At 40.6% G+C, this 16,521-nt stretch overlaps 1 protein-coding gene across 1 annotated transcript; it reads left to right on the plus strand.

Annotated features, from left to right (window-relative positions):
• The first annotated feature begins 415 nt into the window (after positions 1-415).
• On the plus strand, positions 416-1,788 carry rprml (reprimo-like). Its single transcript, XM_069148481.1, has one exon. It carries the CDS (start codon positions 592-594, stop codon positions 1,099-1,101), a length of 510 nt encoding a protein of 169 aa, XP_069004582.1. The 5' UTR covers positions 416-591; the 3' UTR covers positions 1,102-1,788.
• The last annotated feature ends 14,733 nt before the right edge of the window (positions 1,789-16,521 follow it).

Genomic DNA, 16,521 nt, shown 5'->3' on the forward strand with positions numbered 1-16,521 from the left:
TGAGTGCTATGTGGGTATACCTCAAATTATCCATGTGTATCAGTCATTTAGCCTCATTTAGACTGCATTTAGAAAACTATTTTGAGGTAGTATCACTTGCCTGATTTTTAGGAAACATCTTGTTCCCTGATGAAGTGGCGAATTATTACACTATTACCTATGATAAAAAACAACAACAACAACAACAATGTATTAGAAACAGATCTGTCTTTGTATCCAGTGATAGTTAATCCAAAGAAAATGAGAACAAAGAAATAAGCAAACTCTTTCTCTCATTCCTTTCCTTTTCCTCCCTTCTTTCTAATGCAGCGCATTATTCGAGGCCACCTGACTACCTCCCCTGGTGAGGAGTGGTGGTGTGGTCCACGGGGAACTCATCACTTTAAAACGCACCAGAGACTTGGCACAAAAGAAGCGCTCGCAGGCGAGCACAGGCGCAAGGGGACTCTCTCTTATTACACCGGAGGAAAACGTGGGCTTTGACTTGAAGAAAACTTACTTAATGCTTCCAGCTAAGGCGACGTTCTCTTTTCTGCTGCAGCTCGGTAATGTGGATGTGGTCGTTACGCACTGAAGCTGTGGCACAACTCCATGTTTAACTCTAGACCTGGACTTGAAAATCGTGTTGCTTTTCGTTTCGATTATTCTGATAATTTTCTGAAGTCACATGACGCAAAGTTTTGCTTGGAGTCCAGGTTTCGTGGTGAGACTGTTTGCCTGCCAACTGGAGTCGCGTGTCTTGTTGCTGATAACCCGCAAGGAAACATGAATGTTTCTCTCTTCGACTTGACCCAGGGTGCGCTGTTCAACGGGAGTCAGACTCTCGCCGGGACTCTGGCTACACTCTCCGGCAACGGCACCGACAACGTAGTGACCGGCGACGGCGGAGGATCCCTGGTGCTGCTGCAAGACGAGCGCAAACTCTTCGTCATGCGTGTGGTGCAAATCGCGGTGCTGTGCGTGCTGTCGCTCACCGTCATGTTCGGTATATTTTTTCTCGGGTGCAACCTGATGATCAAATCGGAAAGCATGATTAACTTCCTGGTGAAGGACCGGAGACCCTCCAAAGACGTGGAAACGGTCATGATTGGGCTCAGTTAGTGCACTGAGATCAGGTACTTGTGAGAACTGGAGGGAGATCTGGTGCGGATTTCCAACCGCATGTCAAGATCTGCATCACAGTATCAAAGACGCTCTCTGTGTCCTACTAATGACAGATATGCAAAAACTTCACATTACCTTCCGAAAAATGACTACAGGAAAGTAGTCCAGCGACCAATGTTTGTGCGTAAAGTTTGTGCGTAAAACACGGGCAGTTGTTTACACGTGGGCCGATCTGTTGAATCTTTTGAGTGAATTTGATATTGCCAACTTGAACAAAGTGACGAAAATGTTTACAAGCCGTTACCTCATTGTTTGGTTGGTTATTTTTTTCTTTTTGTAAATTGAAATGATTGTTAATGAATGTCTTAAAAACTGTCAAAAAGCATGATTGTGAATTCTTATAGTTCCACGCCTGCCAGTGTACTCCGTGGACGTGGTGGATATGTGGGTATTCTCTATACAAAGTATTTTTCTTGGTCTTGTTTGGTAACTAAACAGAAATCTTGTCGGTTTTTCAACAAACTCCGTCACAGCTTTATGGAGTGATGTTGGTCCTGTTTGGCATGCTTGCTAATTGATCTGTACAGTGACTTTGGAACCGTTTTGCACTTTTGAAACCACTGATGCTGCATGAATTATTTTGTACCAAAAACTTGAAATTGCAGCATGCAATTAAAATAATGAAACGTTAAGCTTTGTCATCTGTTAATTAATTATATATTGAAGCATTGCTTGCTTATTTAAAGGTTTCTCACTGTAACACTATATTGCAGAAAGCTAATTCTCTTCCAATATTGTGTTTAAGTCTTTTAACTTAGAACTATGATATTCTCAAAAAACTATTGTACTTTTTCATTTTAAACACAAATCTAATCAGACTACAGAAATGACCCTCCTCTCCCTTAATATCTCATCAGATTTGATCAGTACTTATTCACACGATGAAAGCATTACATAAATACACAAATGTCTTGAAATACACGCTACACGTTAATGGTGAATTTAAGATGAAGAAAAAAAATCTCAAGCACTGAGGTCACACAATCACACTTAATAGAGTCCTCAGTAAAAGTAGCTTGGCATTTATTGTAGCTTTATATAGATGAGAGGCCAGGCTGAGTTATCCATCTGGAGTACAACAGGTCGAGCTCATGTTGGCTTCAGAGTGTTTAATCTGATTTCTCGGATGAATGACCAGCTGCAATCAAAAAAATCCTGGCTCACCTTGTCCACTTCCACGAAGCGGCCACCAATGTACCTTAAAGAGTCACAGTATGACATTCAGAGAAGTTCATGCTCTTTTTTTGCTCCATCACAAGGTGTGTAAAAGGGAGCCTAAATGTGAAAAAGTCAGCGGTGACAGAACTACATCCTCAATGCAGCTTTAGAAGAATTTCACATATTGTGCTTTTTAAGGTGTCATTACATTTCTTATCTGTTTTGCATACACCTCTTTACTTTGTCCAGAATAAAACATATTTCCTAACTATTTCCATTTAAGACTAAAAGAAAGCCCGCATAAAGTTTCTGTCAGTGTCAGATATTAGTCAGATATTAGGTTTCCATTTTATCCAGCTGAGCATTTTGGTTCCATTTCTCTTCTATTTCTTCTTCTACGTCTCTCTGCCTTCCTTCCTCCTCCTCCTCCTCTTTCACGCACCCCACTCAGAAGCAACCACTGTTCTCATTATTATTTCAGCACTTGTTAGGAGAGCTGGGGTAGATGAGTCCTTACAAACACACCCATGCATTCACACATGTGCCCATTCAGCATGCACACATCGGACACTGACGTGCAGCAGACCGGCAAATTCTGACAAAAGTATCTCAGGAAAACAACATGAATAAATAAAACTCATTAGATAATTAGACTTCAACGACTAAGAACAAGTCTACACTCTACTTCAGACACAACACACGCATGTGTATGAAAAATACTGTGTATTTAAACAGATGATGACCACCACAACATGTAGGCGCATAATTTTTTAGAACACCAGAGAGACTTTATTATGAAAGCGTAAAGGAGTATTAATCCTGACATTGATCCATATTGAGAGATTTACTGTCATATTTTCTTTTAAGGCATGAAAATGTATCGCAACAGACTTTTTTTTTTTTTAAAGCATGTGCCAATAATGACTTCCTCAAATATATTCTGGACCAGAGTTTTTATATAAAGAGGAGATCAAACAGTTGGCTTTCATTCCAGTGAACACAGTATTTTCGGTGCGATGAATTTCTATTAAAATAACTACAACTTCCAATTGCTGTTTGTTTCATGTTTCAAACTAAACCCTAAACCTAACCAAGCTGTTTTGGGCAAAAAGATGTCTGTGCTATTTTTCCATTGTAGTGGTATTTCAGGAATCACTCCATGCGTTTTATCCAACAGTGGACAAATTACCTGTTTGGTTTTGACGATGGACAACTTGTAAAAAAACAAGAAAGGGGCACATACATTGTCCAAAATGACCAATATTACCATATACAATCATCAAAACTAAAACATCCTTACTGCGTGCGGCTTTAAATTAACATCACACATCTGAATTCAAACCTGCAACTGAACAAACATTTCAAATGTAGAAATGCTGCATATCAACATATTCAAGAGACCGCAGCATTTTAAAATGTTGCTAATAAGCACCCTTTTTCTTTAACAGTTCATTCAAGCACGTTACAATTAAAAATAACATTATTTTTCTCTGCACGTTCTGCGTAGGTCTTGTCACTTCCTCACATAAATGCTTTTTTTTTCTCTTAACTTGGCTGCATGTCAGTTAAAATTAATCGCCTCCTTGCTTAAGATCCAGTTAAAGTTGTCACACTACTAATCGCCCACTAGCACTGAGGCATATGCTCAAGAGTTAGCATGGAGCACAGTCCGTGTGGCCGCAATCTGTTGTCCACATGCACTTTTTTTTGGTGCTTCTTTGCATCAGCTGAATAATCCTAGTATATTGTTCAGAGAAGGACGACATGTACTGTGAAGGACCTGCATGTCGGACTGCATGACAATGAACCTTGAATGTGACGAGGAAGACCGCACCAGCAAAGACTGAGATGTTGTTAATTATGATAAGTGCATGAAGAGGATATTAATAGGCCAATATTACAGTAGCTGTGCAGGAACACATAAACATGTTCACCCGTCACCCCAATCAACATGTGTGCGCTTGTGCAGGTTTGTTGTGTTTGAAGATTTCTCTCCATAACTGCTTGTCACAAAGCGTCACCACTGACCTTTTACAACAGAGACCTCACCGGAAATAATGAACAGAGTACAGGCCATGAAATCATAACAGAAATAATGGTGATTAAACCAGCAGTGGCATTCAACACTTAACCATAACAAAGTTAGCTCTCTCTCACGGAGCTCGGCTTCAAGTGGAAATGTGGAAATATCACCGTGGAGGTCTCGAGTTGTGCCATAAGCGTTTGTCAGTGAGACAGCCATTTTTTAATTCCCTCAGTATTTTTGATTAGAGGGCGAGACACACAAAAGATCTGTTTTCTATGTGGTGCCGCAGATCCCACAAGGATGAAGTGGCCTTTCTCCCATTCAATCTGTTTCTAATGGGATGTGCTTTATTCAAAGGAGGCAGTAATGACAATACATGCAATGAAGCTGAGGGATGGAAGCTGTATCTCATATCTCACACAGGTGGATGTAAACACTGCCCTCTCTCCCTCTCCCTTTGGTGCTCTCACAAGCACACAACAGCACGCGTGACATGGCAATCATTTAAAAAGATGTCGCATGATAATGCGACACCTCTCTGGTCCATTGAAACCGGTGGAGTTCTCAAATGTGCTGTAAACTTATAGGTATTCGTGCGCGCACACCTTTTCTCCTCATCAGCGGTGCCAACTGTGCTGCGTCCAATTCAGCAGGGAACCATCGGTCCTTGGATACAAACTCAAGCAATTTTAAATAAATCTATTATGTGTAGGCAAATGAACAACAAATAGCAAAAATACCTCGTTCTTTCCATTACCCACAACCCATTGAGAGTTGAAAAGTTGGCAACGCGCAGGCACACTCTTAACTCAATTAACGCATTTCAAACCATCCACAAAATGATCCGCCTACATCATTTCACACTCACAAATGTGTTCCTATGCTGCACATATTCTCAGCTTGAATGTGAGCGTAATTTACCAGCGTGACCGTCATTGATTTCATAATAATACTGTGCTGTCAGCTCTAACCTCGGGGTGTTTTTCAGTTTTTGGGTGATGTGATGTGTCACTGCTTTCTTTTTTTTTCCCACTTGCCCGGTCCTGAACTTGGCCTGTCAGGATGTCAGTATGTTCTCACTCCAGCAGCTCTGCCCCTTCCTCTCCAGATGGCTTTTTGTCTGTCTACACTTCCCCACCCCAAAAAAAAAATTATCTTTCTCAGACACTAGCAAGCAGCTGTGCCATTAAACTCATACAAACGCACACTGTTGTGTACTAGAGAATGAAATTGGGAGATAATAAAAAAAAATTAAAAAAAAACAAGGTGACAATGTTTAATTTAAGAATAAATCAAATGAAAATGTGGCCATGGGACATAGAAGGAGAGGAAATTTACCAGAGGAAACAGGCAACAACAAAAGTTTCATAGAAAGTAATTATTCTCCCTCTTATTCACTTCTTAACGGATGTGGACACTTATTTTGTGTGCTTTTAAATGTACCATATTAATAGCAACCCTGATGTCAAGGAGGAGGAGGAGGGGGGGGGGGGGGTGTTACACTTTTAAAAAGGTGAGACTCTTATATTCATACCACAGTTTATTTTGGAGTCATTGCAAACCGTATGCAAATTTATACTTAGTATTCAAAGGTTTAGCTCTCATGTGCTGTTGTGTGTAAAGAGCCTAATCATATTCAGAAAGAACAGATGTCTCCCATAAAATGAAACAAACCGAGAGAAGGCCAGTGGTAGTGTGATCTTTAGCAGCACAGGTGGGCCCTCAATCTGATTCTGTACTGCAGCTTTTATGCACTGAGAGAGAGAGAAAAAAAAAGAGGCAGAACAGTCACATCAGTCAGAGACTCACTGTTATAGAGAAGGACAAGTTCCTGCCTCTGTGTCCAAGTTTACATCGAGAAGATAGTAAACTATTCCAAAAGAAATCCTCTAATGAGCCTCCGACCTGAGGGAAACTTTTAAATGGAGACTAATACAGCCAAGGCTCTGCGCAGACCTCCGGCAGAGAGGTTAAATCTAATTCTCATGAGGGATGGCGAGTCATACGTTGCGCTAAACAGTCTTTCATTTCCGTTTCTGTATTTAACTGAGGGATCACGTTCGGGTCAATCCTGCCTTTGCACGCGGATCCAGTCAAAGTGAGGTGGCAGCTCTGCTCGGGGGAGATCGGATCAAGACGGAAGACGGGAGCTTGGCACAGGTTGTGTGTGATTGAGTCGGCGTTCGGAGAGGAAGGCGCTGAAGGGAGAAGAGCCGAGAAACAATGACACCAGCTTGGCTGGCTTAGATGGAGAAGATCACCGTGGGACTAATCAAGCCCACAATAAACAAAGAAGTAAACTTCCAACAGAGTGGGAGCTCATTCTGTCTGAAGTAAATGGCATTAATATGCTTTTCTCTAATGACCAGGCCCTCTCACGGGGACACCGGGTGTCTCATCCCATTGATTTCCACAGAAAATCAGTTGTATTGACCATAAACTGGTGCAGTTCCCTTCCCATCACCTGTAATATATCTCCCCGAAGGACTTACATTTAAATGGCCAAATGGAAGACAATTGGTGTGTGTGGTTAACTAGTATATTACATATTAATAAACTCGGAGTGTGCGTAGAGACGTGCTAATTGGCTCAAGTTGGTGGTAGGCACTAGACAAAGCTAGCCCACAGCCGGGAGAGGAGGAGGAGGAGGAGGAGGAGGAGGAGGAGGAAGTGGCAGTGATGGGAGGTGTCTGTCAGTCAGCCCTACTCCTTAGGGACAAGAGAGAAAAGACGAGAGTCAGTGGAGATATATTCAAAGCCTTATCTCACATGGCTTCTCTCTCTGGCTCGCTCTCTCTCTTCCTCATCCATACATGTCAGACAGTGGACAACCACAGAGAATAACATTCACTCTATTACCCTGTCCTCCTCCTCCTCCTCTGTTTTGGTTCTGTCGTGTCACTCTGGTGCTCTTGTCTCTAGATATCATCTCTTTCTTTTTCTTTTTTTCCCCCCCATTTAGCATTACAGAACATTGCTGGTGAGAGGGCTTCAAACTTCTGCTTTCCCTGAAGGGGTCGAGGTGACAGTGAGAAAAGCACAAAGCGTCTCTGACTGTCCAGACATCCTGCTCAGAGATGTACACGTGACCTGCTGCACCGATCAATCAGGGAGATTTACAACAGAGCCACAAACTTACTGAGAACCACAGACACACACTGGACCGATTGGCACTCATTTCCAAAAACTTAAAAACCTCAATTATTGATGGGTGTTTTTCTCAAGGCTGTGAGTCCATTTATCGGTGACAGAGAGTGAGAGGAAGTGGACGACATTAAACCTTAAAAAAAAAAATTGATCTTACTCTTTGGTGACATTATCTAAACAAACCTCGGCGCACCGTGCACATGCACACACACCCACACGTGAATGTGAATGTGCACACGCACACACGCACACACGCACACACACACACACACACACACACACACACACACACACACACACACACACACACACACACACACACTCTACCCCCACAGACGGACTGCAGGATGGTGTTGCCATAGGAACGAGGAAAGGTAATGGCCGTGTTCTTGAGCTGATGCCGCGGGGGGTTGAGGGGCAAAAGAGGGGCGCACGGGGGTGTGAGGAGAGGCGAAAGTGAGTCTGATTTAAGGACTAATGATAACAGCTCTAACTCTAAACCTGCCGTCTTTCTGTCACCATCTGCCGACGAAAGCGGGCGACAACTTCCGCGAACACATGCGCACAAATGGGGAAAATTAATAAAGAACAACAAAACCAACAAAACAAAAAAAAGAAATGCAATAACTTCAGAGCAACAGTGATTCCATGATATCTGTTTTCAGCAGAACATCCAGCTGATGTGAATGATAATGCTGCTAGCTTTGATGCTGGGAGAGCTGCTGTGCGTCTCCATGCATAGCCTTCACTTAGCACCCCTTTGGGTATGAACAGATGATTCCTAATGCAGGCAAAATAATTAACAATAACAATAATTACAAAGACAGTAATAACGAGAAATGTAAGTAATAAACACAGTCCTGTACAGTCAGGCTCATCTTTTTGATTGACCACAGCCAAACTCATGGATTATGGATCGGTCTTCAGCAGCCTGACAGTCCCACGCTGACTGAAGAAAGGTGGCCAATGCTGTCGTCTCCTTTCAGCTTCAACTTCCCCTCAGCTGCCCTCAGCTATGGTTTAGTGGAAAAAGCCTTTTCCATTTCATTTCCCCCTCTGCAACCCTTTAACCAACACTGATGGCCATTTCTGTGTGTGCGTGTGATTAAATATACTTCAGCAGCCCGGTGCCTATAGAGGACTATGTAAGTGTCCGAATGCTGCAGGCTCTCATTCATATTTGACATATATCAGCTATGCATATGAGCTTCCAGAAATGTTCCAATAATAACCTGGAGATGCTCACAGTGAGCCTGTGCCATCACCTCGTGTGACCTCTCTGCAAGTCAGGTACGGCTGACCATACAGGGTTGAAATCATCACGATCAATACAAGTATTTTCACGTATCGATATGTAATACAATATGGCGAATACTTGCAAAATCACATTGATTCATCTAACTTGTCGAACATATGAAACTGTGCTTAACTGATCTGCATTACACAAGTCAAAACTCCCTCTATGTATAAAACAATAACTTGTTTTTTTTGTTTTTTTTAAATGAATTTCGACATCAGGATTGAGTGCAAACACGCGAAGCTCATATTATCACAGAAACAAAATTTCACGATTCTGATGAAAGATGACAAATGATAATATGGAAGTATTGCCTGCCCCTGCTTCTGTGTTTGATGGTTTCATTAGAATGTTCCCATAATAATGACACGGAGATGGATTAAATTCTTTGGTAGCATTTCCACAGCACTTTTCTCTCTGTTCTTCATGTGACTATGAAAACCAATAATTCATAGTTGCTGCACAGTGCCTGGGCTGTGTGCTGCGCTGGCTCACAAGAGGAAAATCAGGCTATCTTTAGGCCACTCTGCCAATTAAACATAGTTTATTAGTTTCCTCATCTCTCATCGAGTTGGTCATCACCTGCTGCTGTGGCCTCTTCCCGTCTCCCCTATTTTCCTCCTGCTCCTCCTTCTCTTTCACCGCTTGACGCTTCCCTTTGTGTCACTTTGCCCACACGATGACAGGGGGCTTTTAAAAATAGAGACGATCCAACCCAGATTACAGCGTTTTAATTACAGAGCTGGAAATGCGATGGGGGCGTCGAGGCCCTTTCGCACTGACAGGCAGTGGGGAGATTTGGAAGGCAGAGCCGAATGCAAACCGTGTGCTAATTAGTGTCGTCTCAAATTGAGAAGTTCTCACGCTGCAAGCGTCTATTAAACACGCATTGTTGGCTGTGTTGCATTGAGCGTGCCATAAAATGCACACCTATGGCCACATCTCTGTTATTCTGAATATTAATGCTCACAAATCTCCTGCGGGGGAGACGGGGAGCAATTTAAAACAAGCTACACCTGTGTCACACTTGGTTACCGCCATCAGGGGAAAAACTAGTGAGAAAATACGTTTTCCGACATGTCAAAGTTTGAGAGTAACACTTTGTTTACGCCTTTACAAGCAGTATGAACAAAAAATTATCATCCACATAAACTAATACATTGCAGCTTTAATATTCTTGTGGAGGGACTTGAATTGTTTATTGTTTTAGAAATAAACGATTTACGAAGTGATAAAACACGTCTATTAAGTTTCAAGGCGAGTTGGTTAAAAAAAAAAAAAAGGCTTGTAATGCCTGATGGGCTGATTGTTGAGCATCTTTTAACTTTTAATTAGCTGTTGGTAAATGCACTTAAACACCGTATGTTCTACTGAGTTATTAAGCATTCATTAGCAGTTATGGGTTCTCCATAAGAGGAGCTATTGTTCAAAACAAAGTGCTACTACTGTAAATATGAGTAAAAATTAAGTGTTGTGATCTTGCCAGCAAGATGTTTTTCTGTCCTAAATATATCTATGTAAACTGATTAAAGATGTAATCTACTTTACATTATTATACCAAGTAGAAAGCCCTCTGAACACAGCACATAATGAATGTATACTTGTAGCACTAATAAGAAAAACATACATTGTTTCATCAAAACATATGGGGATCTCGAAAAAAAACAAAAACTGTTGTGTTTGTACAGACGTGTACTGTACAGTATGTATCACACAATAAATATTTCTTTTAAATTAAAGAGTCTTTTAAAGTCACTTTGTTCTCTATGTAAAATCTAATGATTTGATTCTTCTTATTCTATTATTTTTTTGATTGGCAACAGACTCATATTTAAGTAAATAAAGTCATGGTTCGTTCAAACTATTAATATCTCGAACAAACCATACTTAGTTTGTCCATTAAACTTAACTTGTAGATATTGTTTTTACTCTGACATTTAAGAGGGTTTTTTTTCCCACTGATGAAGAGTATCATGAAAGACTAATTACTTCCACTGATATTCACTGTTGTAAAACCTTTTTTTTTTTTTTAAGTCAGAAGAGGGTGGCTGCTTTTAACAAGCACTGCACACTTTCATTTCCTTGGATTCCCAGCTGCTCTGCTTTTAGCTTCCAAAGTGAGCATAATTACATAAACAGGCTGTGCTGCATACTGTAGGTCAATGTAGTGATCACAGACGGAGGCAGAGAGGGTGTGTGTGTGTGTGTGTGTGTGTGTGTGTGTGTGTGTGTGTGTGTGTATGCGTGTGTGGTTTGGTGTGTGTGTATATGTGTTGTGTGGGTGAGTGTGTGTGCATATGTGTGTGCAGACTGTTTCTTGGCACCTTGGCAACCTGCGACTGTGTGCCTCTGTACTCCAGCAAACAGGTTACACACCGAGTATCTTGTAAAAACTATCAGCTGAAGCTCTCACATACAGCGTGGACAGAAGATATTTATCCACACTTTCAGCCGTTTGATTGCTTTTCACATATTTTCTGTACATTTTCTTCAGTGTCGTGTGCAGCTCTTTATCTTAGCGACAACTAAACCTGCTGCTCTTTGTGCAGCTCAAAGGCACTGATTTCAAGTCTGACAATTATTTCTACCGGAAGGAGTGATGTTTTTAATACTGTTTGCATTTGGGAGGATAATCCCTCGATTTGTTTCTCCCTGCTGCGGTGTGACGTTTCACCTCCCGTGTAGGTAGAAACTGCATTATATTCTCTGCCACTGTGCCTCCGGGCAGGGAGCCTCATTACAGTCCCAGCTCTCCTCCCCAGGCTCCTCAGCCCTCCACTACCCTACAGCAGCTCCCAGCGACCGCGACGCATCCCGGCTCTGCTCCTTCCATTAGACCTGGTGGTCACGTCAAGGAGGCTACAGCAAACTGTCACCGCACACAAACAACATCTCAGGATTTCACACTCAAGGCGGTTCTCGCCTGTCTGTCACGTTACCAGCTTGCGAGCAAAGAACTCAGATATATTATTTATGGTCTACTCTTGTGCCTGGATAATTGTATGAAATGTGTGTGTGTGTGTGTGTGTGTGTGTGTGTGTGTGTGTGTGTGTGTGTGTGTGTGTGTGTGTGTATGTGTGTGTGTGTGTGTGTGTGTGTGACGTGTGTGCCTGAGAGTGTGTATGACAGAGTGTGCTGAAGTCAGGCTCAACCAGTGTAGGAATTTTTTGTTCTTAAATATCTGGGGGTAACTTTTGCCTCAAAAAGACATTTACAAAATTTGGGGGCATAAAAACTGTGATTAGTACATAAAATAACTGTTTTGAATGCCAGATTAGTCCAGATTAAAATGCATTCAGTAAACACCAACTTGTGCCAACAAGAGTGAATAAAAAGAATGCCATTGCTGTTCTAAAGAAAAGAGTGCAATCATCTTTATGTGAATACAATATCATCTGTATGTGTGAGAGAAAAGCAGCAGATAATTCTAACTCAGCATTTATCTTGCTCTTTGTCATCTTATATATATATACAATGCACAAATTAATGGATTAATTAAAGGCTTCGACACTGCAGGTGCAGGATTGCCTCGCCTCTCGCTGATATTGTAACAGTGCTGTTAGTGAGTGTTTGTTAGGGACAGAAATTAAAATAAAATAAAATAAAAAATGATGGCTTAATGTAGGTTTAGAGTACTGACCCTAAATTTGTAAATATAATAGATTTTTCACAATCTTGGGAGCAATTATTTTTGCCCCTGATCACAGTCTTTAGGAGCATTCTGAGATTTCGTGGGGAATTTTCCTTTTTGCCTCCCTTGAATTTCCTTCGCTGTGCTAAAATGCTGCTGCAGATGTTAGTTAGCCAAGTGTTCAACTTCTATGGACATCGTTTAGTTATAGAAAATTAGGTTTTGTATTGTGTGTTAGCAAAACAAATCAAACATCATATAATCAGATGATTTCTCACTAAATCACATACCTCAGGCTCAATTTCTTTGGGGATAAATCCATTAAAGATGAAAATATGGACAATTATTATTTTCCAGAAATTACCACACAGTTTTCTGTCATTCATATGCCAGACTAATCCAACACAGCCAGCCATCATACAGTATGTTTCAATGAGTCATGTTGTCTGCATGAATGGTCCTCAGATTTACATTAGCGGACATAAAAATTTACTTAATTCCCAGAGGAGGGTAATTTATCTCATAGTTTGTGTTACTGAATATTGCATCATCGTGCTATCAAAAAAAAAAAAACTGGTGGCCAGAGACATCATTTATATTGCAAGCCTTAAATAATTTAGCAGGATGACAAATATTGCCTGAGGTCAGATATATATATTTAAAATGAGTTTTTAAATGACAGTGGAATTGAAGAAGCTTTCATAGACTTCTCCTAAGTCTTGGTCGGAAAGCATATTTATATTGCTGGGAAGGAGTTAAATAATTTAAAGAGTCAAGTCACTGCCCAACAAATATTGAGTGAGGACGAGGGGAGAAAATTGAGCTTGGCACCTGACAACCACCACCTCAGTTTGACACAATGTGGGTTAATCGCTGAGTCACCCCGGCAGAGGAGGTCAGAATAACTGGGTGATAAAACTGAGGACGCTCAGGGTGATTAATTGTGTGTTTGGGTGTAATATTATTAATATGCAGACCTTGTTTAGCTGATGATGATCCAGAAAATACTCAGGCGCAGCAGGTCATTCGGAACAACACCACCACGTCGGCTCTCAGGTTGTGCGGATACTCCAGCCGTTCACCGGCTCCTGAGCAGGGTAACAGAAAAGGGTCGAGGTCAGTTCAGTTTAGAAATCAGGTCAAATTTAATTACAGCAAAACTGGTTGGCACTCTGATTTGTAATAAACGAGGAACGTGAACGTTAATTTAGTCATCACCATCAGGAAAACTTTGAACTCTGATAAAATGTATGTCCTTTAACCCTGATATGCAAATGTGTTAAGTAAAAAGTCAATTAATTTGAATGAGTATAACTTCAGAGTCAAATCATTCCAGTTTACATTCACACAATATCCATGATTTTAGTCCAGAATCACAAAGTTTCTTCACAGTTTTGACACAAAAACGTGAAGTGACATGTTTCAGAATGAGCATAACCAATCTTTTAGAAAATGTACTTACATTTTTTTTTATTTATTTAAATTTAGTAAACAAATACACTGATTAAAATAGCCTGTAATTCCCTCTATGTTCATTTAAGATAACACTTTTACAGATGCTGTGTTGTCATGGCAGCTCTGAGGATGGAAGCGTTGACCCCCAGCAATAAAATAACAAGGATGACATTTCTGTTTCAGAGTGGAATATATCCATATACAGCATAGGATAGATTGGCCTTAAATTTACAAGATATGAGGTTACTGGACGATAGTTAGCTGATAGATCCTCTAACATTTCAACTAGCGCCACCGTGAGATTGATTTTTTTTTTTCCTGTGTACCGAACAAGGTGTTTTAGTAAAACACCTTGTTCGGTACACAGGAGACGAAGTCCAGGAAACAGAGCAGAAAACAAAAAACCGTGGACACATTTGTCTCAAGAAACGAAGACGAGCTGGCACAGATGAGTCAAAGCACAGGTTAGATAGTAGCGCAAAGGCTAATGAGAAACAGACGGGTTGGAAATGGGCAGGGCAAGCAATCACGTAGGCAGGAAAGACACAGACACACAAAGGCCATTTCCTGCCTTTGTGTGTTTCCTGCAAAAAAGGAAGTAGCAAATGCAAATTGTGGAGCAAAGAAAAACATTTTCAAATTTACTATTTCAACATGCTTGTATTGTCATCTTTTAGCGCATGAGTCTGCCCACGAGCAGATACAGTGGACAGCGCAGCATGGCTGCAGAGACAAAACAAATTCTTGAGAAGAAGGAAAAGGAGAACTCTACCTCGGTATCCCTTGAAATTCATTTGTTTTTGTCTGCAATCAATAACAGAGACAGAGACAATAAGGCAAGAATCAAAAAAAAAAAATAAAATAAAATAAAATTTAAAAAGGAAATTGAAGACGCAAACACACACAAAAAAAAAACAACAAAAAAAAAACATTTGAATTTCTGCAGTCTGCAAACAGTTTTTTTTCTTTTCACTTCAGTGTTACTAAACTAAAACTTGAACAGTGAAAAAGTCCTGAACTGAGAAATGAAGCTGCGGTGTCAGGTTCCCAGAAATCTAGTTATTATTCAGGAGAATGAGGCTGACCCACAGGTATAACATCACTATTACCGGCCGGCCTTGTACCTGTCCTACCCTGCAAGGTACACCTGCCTCAGGCCACACTGGACTACCATGAAGGCTCCAACAAATCCAGTGAAAGTGAAATTTTCTCTTTTGTATCAAATCATCACCTAATGGCAGGCAGAGAGGATTTTATAACAGACAGCAAATTTTAACCTAGACAGACAGAAGAAATATAGGATTTCAGTTAAATGGGTCATTTTCTGTACAAAGGCACATTTAACCAGTGTGTGATTTGTACAACAATTTAAATTGATGCATAATGACAATTTCTGTTAATTACTGCAAGTTTGAGAGAGACACATGTGAATCTGTGTAATAGGTGACAGAAAATGAAGCTAAATTTCATACAAGTCTGTTCGAAGACATTTCTATATAAATTGTACATCAGACAAGCATTCAGGGTCATTTTTTTTTTTTTTTTTACTGATTATCTTGATGAAATTATAGGGCTGTATCTTTACCATGATGAGCAATTGTTCCAGTTTTCCAAGGAATTTTACTCGGTGGATGAATTTTTTGAAAGTTTGATCTTTTGGTTAAAACTAATTTAAAGTATTTACATGCATAACACGGCATCCATTGTCAGTGCAGCGCTACAAAAATAAAATATAAAATAAATATTTTTATGAGCCACTGATTTGAGGATATTTTGGGTGGAGAAAGAGTGCCTCATGTCTATCTGGCTGTGCTCGAAGAACCTGTTGTAACTTTCGTCAACAGTGTCAGAAAAGTAGAACAAACGTTAGAAAGAGATGTACATACAGCCTTAAAAGTGTCTGCAATTTCTTTCTCTGAAACAAAATTAATGCGAAAGACATTTTTTTCATGATGCCATTATGAAAAGTGCTCCAATTCTTTCCAATAAAATGTCTCCAAACCAGTGGCCTAAACATTTCTAATCTTTTTGTCGCTGGACTTTTGATCATTATATGGCTACTAAGTGCACAAGATCCTCCGGGAAGCGTACAACGATGCATATGTATGTGTGCTCAGACACGTGCAGCAGGTAAAACCCAACCACACAGCAACACCCATCCAACAGCCAATTAACACAGTCTGCTCGTGATGTCATGTGGGCCGTCGCGACGGCGTGACAAACAACAGCAAGCATCACCGTGATTGTGATGCGATGGACACTGATTGGGGACTCGGCTTGTGATTACGGTGCTGTTGACTGTGAGGAGACCGAAGACGAGAGCTAATCAGATGCTTTAGATCTGTGTGATGTTGCATCTTTTGTTCTTTTCATTGAGACCGACGGTGCTGCTGGCGCAGAAGCAGAGAAGAAGACAGGGTGATCATTAATGCATTCATTAGACATGCTTTCTAATGGGCACCAATAAGGGGGAAAATAATTGTATTAAACTTCACTTAAAGATCATGATTTTACACTTATGTCTTTCTTTTTGCAATCGAATGCATTTTTAGTTTTATGTTATTTTATGATGAACGTAATAGGCAAATAAATACTGTTAATAGGATGTTTAAAGCTCCACTTCGCTCCAGCTACGTTACCCAA

This window comes from Embiotoca jacksoni, unplaced genomic scaffold (genome assembly GCF_022577435.1).
Source record: "Embiotoca jacksoni isolate LCO1_2020_lvr unplaced genomic scaffold, fEmbJac1.0.p SCAF_15, whole genome shotgun sequence".
Classification (NCBI taxonomy): Eukaryota; Metazoa; Chordata; class Actinopteri; family Embiotocidae; genus Embiotoca; species Embiotoca jacksoni.

Coding starts and splice junctions, on each gene's coding strand:
- rprml (XM_069148481.1), top strand. CDS start 592: ATGTTTAACTCTAGACCTGGACTTGAAAATCGTGTTGCTTTTCGTTTC.